Genomic DNA, 10615 nt, shown 5'->3' on the forward strand with positions numbered 1-10615 from the left:
GAGAGAGAGAGAGAGGGAGAGAGAGAGGGAGAGAGAGAGGGAGAGAGAGAGAGAGAGAGAGAGAGAGAGAGGGGAGAGGGAGAAAGAGAGGAGATGAGGGAGAGAGAGGATGAGAGGAGGGGAGGGAGAGAGAGAGGGAGAGAGGAGAGGGAGAGAGAGAGAGCGAAAGAGAGGGAGGGAGAGAGGGAGAGAGAGAGGGGGGGGGAGGAAAAAGAAGACAGAACTGCACAGCTGTGGAACTCCGCCTACACATAGCCACGCCCCTTCACAAAAGCTGACAGCGTCACTGATGGTATTTGCTCACATCAAAAGACTAGCCCACCAAACAGAAAACCAATACGAACACAAACAAGCAGCTTTTTAAACATTCTGACCCACAGATGTCTGACAACACGACCCATTTTACATTCAGCACATCGGCCATGTCCATTGAACCCAACACCCTACACTGGGGGTTCCCAACCTATTCCACCCCGGGGACCACTTGAAATGTTCACAAATGTTCGGGACCCACCTCTGGCCCAATGAACAATAGACCTACAACACAAATAAATAGTCACACATACAAATGTTATTTTGATTTTCAGAAAAAGTGGAAGGCCATGTTGATTACATTGAACGTGTCTCTTGAAATAGTTTTCTTTGTCTGTGAAGATATTCATTTATCTAAGTTGTGTTTTTCTTTCTTTCTTTTTGTTTGAAACTTATGCACACTTGTGGATTTTCGGCTCAAGAGTAAAAGGGTTAGGTATGGGGTTATATCATTCATTGGATAGATGAATAAAAGAAAAGAAAACTGTTATTTCTCAATGTCAATAATAGCACCTCAAGGATTAATATCGTTTAGTGTACCATAGTTTTCCTAAATTACAGTATATCATAAGGATACCGTAAGTAAAATTGGTATGGACATGCATTTCATTTGTGAAGCTTTGCAATATTCCCCAAAAAAATGTTTTTGTGGACGCAGTGGTGGTACACAAAGATGATAAAGACACAAAGATGTAAATTAATGGAGCTTAATGATAAACAATAAGGATAAACACCGCAGGACACACCCTGCCTTCCCCCATGTCTGGGAGCTTTTCTGGTCATTCGCAATAATTGCGCCAACCTGGCCAGATTAAAGAAAACATTATGTTTATTTTTTGCTTTCGTATCTCTGATCATCAGCAGGTGGTTTTGACTTGTGTATGGACCCAAAGTATGAAGATGCTGACTCCCATACACGAGTGTGAGGTCTTGCGCCCTCAGAGTAGGGACACGTCAGGGCAGTCATGGCTAAGCGGTTAGGGCGTCAGACTTGTACCCCAAAGGTTGCCGGTTCGACTCCCGACCCGCCAGGTTGGTGGGGGGAGTAATTAACCAGTGCTCTCCCCCATCCTCCTCCATGACTGAGATACCGTCCTGCCGCACTGCTCCCTTGGGGCGCCATTGGGGGTTGCCCCCTTGCACGGGTGAGGCATAAATGCAATTCCGTCGTGTGCAGTGTGCAGTGTGCAGTGAACACTTGTGTGCTGTGGAGTGCTGTGTCACAATGACAATGGGAGTTGGGCTTTCACTTTTTCACTTCACATGCAAGAAAATTTGACAAAGCGAAGCTCAACATTGATTTTTTCCGTATCTTAGTAGTAAATGTTGTAGATGGTCTGCCTGGCAAGAGTGCCTTTAATGTTGCGCTGTGTAATATTTTTAGCAGTTTCTTTCCAGAATGCATGCTGCCCAATCATAAATGTTAACTTTTTCACGAATATTTACCGCCACCATCAAATTCTAAGGATTAGTTATAACTAGAATTTTTTTTTTCACTTTTCATACATGAAAGGAGGGATCTTCTCCATTTTAATTTGCAGATATAGACACTTTTAGCTGGAACACCTGCAATACTTGGTCATACTAGTAATATTATTTTATCACTTAGTAAATATTAATGAAAAGATCAAATTTGGGTGTAGACAGCACAGTTTCAATGACCAGCATAGTTGTAATGCCAACTTTGGCTTCCATAGTACTCAATGGGTCAAAGACGTCCAAAAAGGAATTGTCATTCAGTGTAACGGATACCTTCTGCTGACAGTAACTGTAAAATAACAAGATTTTTAAACTGTTTCAAGTGAATGGATGACAGCCGAGGCTTTCATGAATTCACTGGAAAAAAAATAATAAAAAGAGTCATGTTTTTTACAGTTACAGTCAGCAGAAGGTATCCGTTACACTGAATGACAATTCCTTTTTGGACGTCTTTGACCCCAGTGCACCTTTAAGATGCTAACCTATGTGCAGCGTCACAGGTAGTATGGCTACACCCCCCCACCCCCCCACCCCCTCATCTTCACACTCTAACAAGCTACATTATTTGCCCACCAGAAGTGCACGGAAATGTTGAAAAAATAGGTGCAATTAAACAATAAACTAATTATATATGACATTCAGAAACAGGACGTGAAATTCAGAAAAGTGAAAAAGAAAAGAAGCATAAAGGATGAGCCAAAGGGGGAAGAGAGAGAAAGAGAGAGAGAGAGAGAGAGAGAGAGAGAGAGAGAGAGAGAGAGAGAGAGAGAGAGAGAGAGAGAGAGAGAGAGAGAGAGAGAGAGAGAGAGAGAGAAAGAGAGGGGGGGGAGTTGAGAGAGGGAAAATAGCTCTGGCTTGTGCTAAAGGCCTCAAAAAAAGAAGAAATTAACAGAAATAATAACATAACAAATGAAAAAAACAATGGGCTGGGTCCCTTCTAAAAACTGTGTCAGAAAGCAGACCAGTGTCCATGTGTGTGAGTCCGAGAATGTGTTTGTGTGTGTGTGTGTGTGTGTGTGTGTGTGTGTGTGTGTGTGTGTGTGTGTGTGTGTGTGTGTGTGTGTGTGTGTGTGTGTGTGTGTGTGTGTGTCTGTGTGTCTGTGTGTGTCTGTGTGTGTTTTCAGTATGAAACAGGCTTGTCTGTTCAATGTGTTTTTTTGTGTTCAGTGCGAGACACAGGTCTTGGCAGGTGTGTGTGTGTGTGTGTGTTTGTGTGTGTGTGTGTGTGTGTGTGTGTGTGTGTGTGTGTGTGTGTGTGTGTGTGTGTGTGTGTTCAGTGCGAGACGGGCAGGTCTGGGCGGCGTGTGTGTGTGTGTGTGTGTGTGTGTTTGTGTGTGTGTGTGTGTGTGTGTGTGTGTGTGTCTGTGTGTGTTTTCAGTATGAAACAGGCTTGTCTGTTCAATGTGTTTCTGTGTTCAGTGCGAGACACAGGTCTTGGCAGGTGTGTGTGTGTGTGTGTGTGTGTGTGTGTGTGTGTGTGTGTGTGTGTGTGTGTGTGTGTGTGTGTGTGTGTGTGTTCAGTGCGAGACGGGTAGGTCTTGGCAGGTGTGTGTGTGTGTGTGTGTGTGTGTGTGTGTGTGTGTGTGTGTGTGTGTTCAGTGCGAGACAGGCAGGTCTGGGCGGCGCGTCTGGATGATTTTTGGTTTGGGGCAGCCCTTAGGCTCCTCCTCTTCCTCCGCCTCGCTGTCGCACACGTGCACCACCACACTCGGGGTCGACTCTGTACCCGCGTGCAGCTCAAACTTCTCTCCTGAGAGAGAGGGAGAGAGAGAGAGAGACAGAGAGCGTGAGAGAAAGAGAGAGAGAGAGAGAGAGAGAGAGAGACAGAGAGAGAGAGAGAGAGACAGAGAGAGAGAGTGAGAGAGAGAGAGAGATAGAGAGATTTTTTTTAATTTTTAGGAAAACTTTATTATAAAACAATGAGTTTTATAATAAAAACTCAAGCACGCACGCACACATGCACACACATCCTCGCAGGACGCAGAAGGAATGATGACTCAAATTTGTACAGATAATTTCTAGCAGGGGTGAGTTCACAGAAGTGCTGAAATGATGCACTTTATGACCTCTAGGGGGAGCTCCTGTGCTACAGTAATACAGCAGAGCATCCCTGAGTGGCCTAAAGCAGTAGCCTGGTACCAAATGCAATTGAAGTATTATAGGGATGGTCAGAACCAGGCAACTAAAACAGGGGTTCCCAAACTGTAGCACGATAAGGCCCCCCATATACAGTATATGTGGTAGATTCCAGCCAAGGCCTTCCTAGTCCTTACACACCTTGTCTTCTATTCACCTCCTTTCACAATCATACTGTAGGTCTGTGAGGCAGGACCACTAGCACATGTTAAATAATAACAATAATAGTTGTTCAGAGATGCAATAGGCTATTAAAGTGCTGTTGAGAACATTAGCTTATTTCTGGTTTATTTTGGTTCAGGTTAGTCATTCAGTTTATTAAATTATTCGCTTTGTTGAGCTATATTTTTCCTGCCAACCTGCCCCCCCCCCCATTGAGTTCAATTTAGAGAATGTGTGTGTGTGTGTGTGTGTGTGTGTGTGTGTGTGTGTGTGTGTGTGTGTGTGTGTGTGTGTGTGTGTGTGTGTGTGTGTGTGTGTGTGTGTCTGTGTGCGTGCGTGCGTGCGTGCGTGCGTGTGTGCGTGTGTGTATAAAAGCGAGAGCATTTATTCATGATGTGCACATGGAGGGCTACAATTCCTCCCTTTCTTTCTTTTCATTCATCTGGTTCCTTGCCCCCTCATTCATACCACCCCTCTCATCTTCTCTCTCATCTTCTCCTCTTCTCTCTCCTCTCCCTCTCTCTTTCTCTCTCCTCTCCCTCTCTCTTTCTCTCTCTCTCTCTCTCTCTCTCTCTCTATTTCTCTCTCTCTCTCTCTCTCTCTCTCTATCTCTCCCTCTCTTCCCCCCCCCTCTCTCTCTCTTCTCTCTCCTCTCTTCTCCCCCCTCTCTCTTCCTCTCTTCTTCTCTCCCAGGGCCTGCTGCTACTAACCTGATTTACATCATCTGGCCGCGTTCGGCTACGTCATATCAGATGGCAAAAGTCAGGTAATGCTGCTACCTCCCTCTCTCCTCTTTCTCTCCCCCCTCTCTCTTTCTCTCTCTCCTCTCTCTCTTCCCCTCTCACTCTCCCTCTCTTCTCCCATCTTCCTCTTTCTCTTCTCTCTCCCTTTCTTCTCTCATCTTCCTCCTTCTCTTCTCTCCCTCCCCCCCCTCTCTCTCTCTCCCCCCTCTCTTCCTCCTCTTCTCTTCTCTACCCCTCTCTCTCTCCCTCTCTGCCTCTCCCTCTCTTCTCTCGCCATCTCTTCTTCCTCCTTCTCTTCTCTCCCACTCTCCCCTCTCTCTTCTCTCCCCCTATCTCCCTCTCTCTCTCTGCCTCCTCTCTTCCTCCTCTTCTCTTCTCTCTCCCTCTCTTCCTCCCTTCTCTTCTCTCCCCCTCTCTTCCTCCTCTTCTCTTCTCTCCCCTCTCTGCCTCCTCTCTTCCTCCTCTTCTCTTCTCTCCCCCTCCCCCCTCTCTCTCTCCCCATCTCTGCCTCTTCTCTCCCTATCTTCTCTCCCCCTCTCTCCCTCTCTTCTCTCCCCCTCTCTCTCCCTCTCTGGCTCTCTTCTTCCTCCTCCCCTCTCCCTCTCTGCCTCTCTTCTTCCTCCTCTTCTCTTCTCTCCCCCTCTCTTCCTCCTCTTCTCTTCTCTTCTCTCCCCTAGGGCCTGCTGCCTACCTCAGCTGTATGACGTCAATGCTGCATTACAACGTCAAAGGATAGAGGGAGACAGAAGAGGGGGAGAGAGAGAGAGAGAGAGAGAGAGAGAGAGAGAGAGAGGGAAAGAGAGAGGGAGAGAGAGAGAGAGAGAGAGAGAGAGAGAGAGAGAGAGAGAGAGAGAGAGAGAGAGAGAGAGAGAGAGAAAGAAAGAGGGAGAAAGAGAGAGAGAGGCAGAAAGAGAGAGAGAGACAGAGAGAGAGAGAGAGAGAGAGAGAGAGAGAGAGAGAGAGAAGAGAGAGAGAGAGGGAGAGAGAGAGAGAGAGAGAAGAGAGGGAAGAGGAGGAGGCAGGGAATGACACACACATGGACGCACAGACGCCCGCTGGCATGAAACAAAGGGGAGCTGACATGACATGAAGGGCATTTCAATGACAATTCAACACCTTGTCTTCCGCTCACCATTCTTTCCTCTTGCAACCTGTCCCCTTCTCTCTCTGTCTCTCTGTCTCTCTGTCTCTCTCTCTCTCTCTCTCTCTCTCTCTCTCTCTCTCTCTCTCTCTCTCTGTCTCTCTCTCTCTCTCTGTTTCACACACCTGTAATGTGTGGAGGAGAGCAATGGGGGTTGAGGAGGGTTGCAGGTGTGTCTCTCTGTGTGTGTGTGTGTGTGTGTGTGTGTGTGTGTGTGTGTGTGTGTGTGTGTGCGTGTGTGTGTGTGTGTGTGTGTGTGTGTGTGTGTGTGTGTGTGTGAGAGAGAGAGAGAGAGAGAGAGAGGGGGGATGTTGTCACAAGCACTCATGCACACACACACACACACACACACACACACACACACACACACACACACACACACACACACACACACACACACACACACACACACACATTTTGTCAAGGCCAAATATTTCTGCTCTTCTTCTCCTTCTTCTCCCTTCGCTTCATCCTCCTCTCCCTCTTCTCCTTTCCTTTAATCCTCCTCTCCCTCTTCTTCTCCTTCTCTATATGCCTCATCCCCGTCTCCCTCTCCTTCTCCTTCATCCTCCTCTCCCTCTCCTCCTTCTCTATATGCTTCATCCTCCTCTCCCTCTTCTTTTCCTTCCTCTGCCTCATCCTCCTCTCCCTCTTCTTCTCCTTCCTCTGCCTCATCCTCCTCTCCCTCTTCTCCTTCTCCTTCATCCTCCTCTCCCTCTTCTTCTCCTTCCTCTGCCTCATCCTCCTCTCCCTCTTCTCCTTCTTCTCCTTCCTCTGCCTCATCCTCCTCTCCCTCTTCTCCTTCTCCTTCATCCTCCTCTCCCTCTTCTTCTCCTTCTCCTTCATCCTCATCTCCTCTTCTTCTCCTTCTTCTCTCTACGTTTCATCCTCCTCTCCATCTTCTTCTCCTTCTTCTCTCTCTTCTTCATCCTCCTCTCCCTCTTCTCCACATAATAACTGCCTCGCTCCCCTTTCTCCAGTTATTTATATATGTCCCCAAATATACAGCATTCCCAAGCAACAGGATTAAAATAAACAACACTGGCGTGCCCTTGTTCTAAGTTTTCGTGTCTGTGTGTGAGTGCACGTGCGCCCGCCTGTGTGTATATGTGTGTGTGTGTGTGTGTGTGTGTGGGAGCGTGTGTGTGTGTGAGCGTGCGTGTGTGTATGTGTGTGGGTGTGGGTGTGTGTGTGTGTGTGTGGGGGTGTGTGGGTGTGGGTGTGTGTGAGCGTGTGTGTGGGTGTGTGTGTGTGGGTGTGTGTGTGGGTGTGTGTGAGCGTGTCGGTGTGTGTTTGGATGTGTGTGTGAGCGTGTGTGTGGGTGTGTGGGTGTGGGTGTGTGTGAGCGTGTGAGCGTGTGTGTGGGTGTGTGTGTGAGCGTGTGTATGTGTGTGTGTGTGGGTGTGTGTGGGTGTGTGTGTGAGCGTGTGTGAGCGTGTATGTCCGTCTAGTTTCACAACAAATGTCAAAGATGACCGTCTCCTTGTCTTACATGTCAGTCATACTGTAGTCACACACACACACACACACACACACACACACACACACACACACACACACACACACACACACACACACATACGCACACATATACGCACACACACACACACCAGTCTTATCGTAGATTCCACCGACTCTTTCAAAACCCAACAGTAACCCTGTGTAAGCTTATGTAAGCTCAGAGTAAAAGCATTTTTGGGGTTTCTGTCCTTTTATTCAAAAGAAAGCCCCATTGTGAAACTCCAACGCCCATCGTCATAGTGACACAGCTCTCAATAGCACAGAGGTGCACACTGCACACAACGAAATTGCATTTAAGACTCATCCATGCAAGGGGGCAGCCCTCAATAGTACCCCCAAGGGAGCAGTGCGGCGGGACAGTACCATGTTCAGGGTACCTCAGTCATGGAGGAGGATGGGGGAGAGCACTGGTTAATTACTCCCCCAACCAACCTGGCGGGTCGGGAGTCGAACTGGAGACGACAGGAAATGGGATCCGTTTGTTGACAGTGTGTTTTGCCCAATTATTATCCTGCTGCATGATTAAAATCATCCCAATTCGTTTGCATGCCTTTGTCAGGCAAAATGTCTGTGCCCTTTGAAATTCATTCGGTTGTGACCATGACCAATTACATCATGAATAAAAATGAAGGAGCTTGTTTCAGAAGCAGTTATACATGCCCCTGTCATGATATTACCTCCACCATTCTTCACACGACGAGGAAATCTTGCCCAACAATCGCTTGTGGTGGTCCTGGGGGGTAACGTTCCACTGATTGTCGCAAGGGGGGTTCTCAGCCGAGAATCGGGCCGATAGGTGTGTAGTTTGAGCCTGGATTTAAAGGGACACTGTGTGAGATTTTTAGTTGTTTATTTCCAGAATTCATGCTGCCCATTCACTAATGTTACCTATTGTTTAGGTTATTGCACTTTTCATACATGAAAAGGGGGATCTTCTCCAAGGTCCGCCATTTTGAATTTCCAAAAATAGCCATATATAGCTGCAAAAATGACTCTGCTTGGACTATACTAGAAAATATGTGTTTATTACTTAGAAAACTTTCATGTAAAGATCAAATTTGGCAATAGGCAGTCCAGTTTCAATGAGCAGCATAGTTGCAGTACCCCTTTTGACCATTTCCTGCACAGTGTCCCTTTAAGGGGTTAATCAGTATAACCTATTGCAATGCGTGCAGCCCTGCATTGGGGAGGGTGTTAGTGATGTGACGTATTGATGTTTTGGGGATTTTCTGTGCAGCTCTCACAATATTTCTGTCAACTAATTTTTGTTTCTTTTGACCAACCATTCCAAAAGCATTGAGAAGTCAGTCATGCATTGCTATTTCAAGTTTAAACAATCATTCTTAAATTCAACGGTTGGTCAACAAAAAACACATACAGCTATCAGTCCCATGTTCCATATTCTCACCTGAACATGGCTGAGGTCAAAGAAAGGGCGATGAAAGCGGATACTGTAGCTATGTGCAGCTGTGTACAGTAGGCTACCTTCATCTGCCCTACAATTTCAGAACGCAGTATAATTCGAAATGGCAAACTGAGAAAAAAGGCTTTAAAGTTTCCTTTCTGGCCACGCAACTGTATTGTATATTGCGCGTTATACTGCGTTCTTGGCTAGTACTACGTAACCTCCTAAGACCAAAAAGTGCAGTATAATCGTTTTTTATCGTTTTTTTCTGAAAAGGGACCAAGTTGAACCAAAAAAAATTTAACACAAGAAAAAGAAGGTAATTTAAAGCCAATTTCCAGTCTAAACCCATTTTCGACCATTTTCAAGATAGGCCTACTGCGTTCTGATTAGGACTGGGTACCGAAATTCGGTTCCTTAATGGAATTGAATGAAAGGCTAAGGTTCTACTTGGCATCGAAACGTGCCTTGGCTGTCGGTTCCACGTTTCGGTTCCTAGATGTCCATCACGTCAGTTATCATTTCGCATTTATAACCCCAGAACGTTAACGCAGTCAGAACGGCAGACGCTTCTGGCAAAAAAAATCTGGCAATATTAATTGTGATCACATTCGGGCTTGCAGAGACTGCTGGCAGGCTACAACACCCTTTTAAACAGGTGGTCAAATCATCTGTCGATACTAACGCTGTTACGAGAGAAACTACCATCAGCCCATCTTTAATTTGTGTAGGCTTACCGAGAAGAGTAGCCTATTTCTAGCGTTTGTAGATGGCAAAGAATTCAAACTTTGTCTTCGACACAGCCACTGCGAGCGTGTGCATCCATCATTATTCAGATGGTTACATCGGCGTATGAGAAAGTAAAAGTCGGCAACACTGTTTGCTCCACCATGAATCATCAAACAGTGTTGGGGACCTTTTCCCTTTAGTGGTGGGTACGCGCATTTTTGGATTACACTGTGAATCATTGCAAAGTTTAAACTTCATGTCAATAAAACGGAAACTCATATCAGAAGCATCAGGTGAGCTCAGTCACTTTTGGCCGCGAGAGACTTTCTTTGTGTGTTATGGTAGGCATAGCCTACATTTGCGCCACGGAACGCAGTAACGTGGATTATTGAAACTGAAGACTTGATTTCTTCTATGTGGATATTTTTTTTTCGTTTGGTAACCTATAATTATGGACCATGCAAAGAACTCGAAACAGAGCACGCCCAGTGTTTCACTGCGTGCGTAACAAGCTACAGTATCAGCCAAGTCGCCTCCGCCCGTCCCCCAATTCCGCCCGCCTAATTAATTAGGCCTATGTATCCACTGTTTAAGTCAGGAATGGATATCGACATGATACAGAGTTTGTATGCTTACAATTTGAAACAGTGATGACATAAACAGCATTGTAATGAAGGGTGTCGTAACGGCAGCATGAAAGAGATGGAACTTGAATTTCACGACCACATTCTGGCTAAAAACTCGTCCTGGCCGCTTCCCTGTTTTGCTTGAGGACCAAAATTATTCAACCGTTTCCACAATAACGACCAAACTAATCACAGTTCCTGCATCGGTAAAGCCAGTAGGCCTACAACAAGTGTGTCCGAAATCAGCACAACAGCATGAAGGAATAATAAACAGTAACGGAAACACAGACATGACCTGAAATCAAGCGGGCGGAATTGGGAGCCTTTCGTCGGCGAATTGTGCTGAAACTAGATTTTGGAC

The 10615-nt window shown here is 46.2% G+C and overlaps 1 protein-coding gene across 2 annotated transcripts in view; it reads right to left on the reverse strand.

The window, feature by feature from the left end:
- Window positions 1–3386: 3386 nt before the first annotated feature.
- rcan2 (regulator of calcineurin 2) overlaps window positions 3387–10615 on the reverse strand; it is a 102162-nt gene continuing 94933 nt past the window's right edge. For both annotated transcript variants that reach the window (XM_063223787.1, XM_063223788.1), the window contains one exon: window positions 3387–3541. In XM_063223787.1, coding sequence (XP_063079857.1) covers window positions 3387–3541 — 155 coding nt within the window. The remainder of the gene's footprint in view (window positions 3542–10615) is intronic.

This window comes from Engraulis encrasicolus, chromosome 18 (assembly GCF_034702125.1).
Source record: "Engraulis encrasicolus isolate BLACKSEA-1 chromosome 18, IST_EnEncr_1.0, whole genome shotgun sequence".
Lineage (NCBI taxonomy): Eukaryota > Metazoa > Chordata > Actinopteri > Clupeiformes > Engraulidae > Engraulis > Engraulis encrasicolus.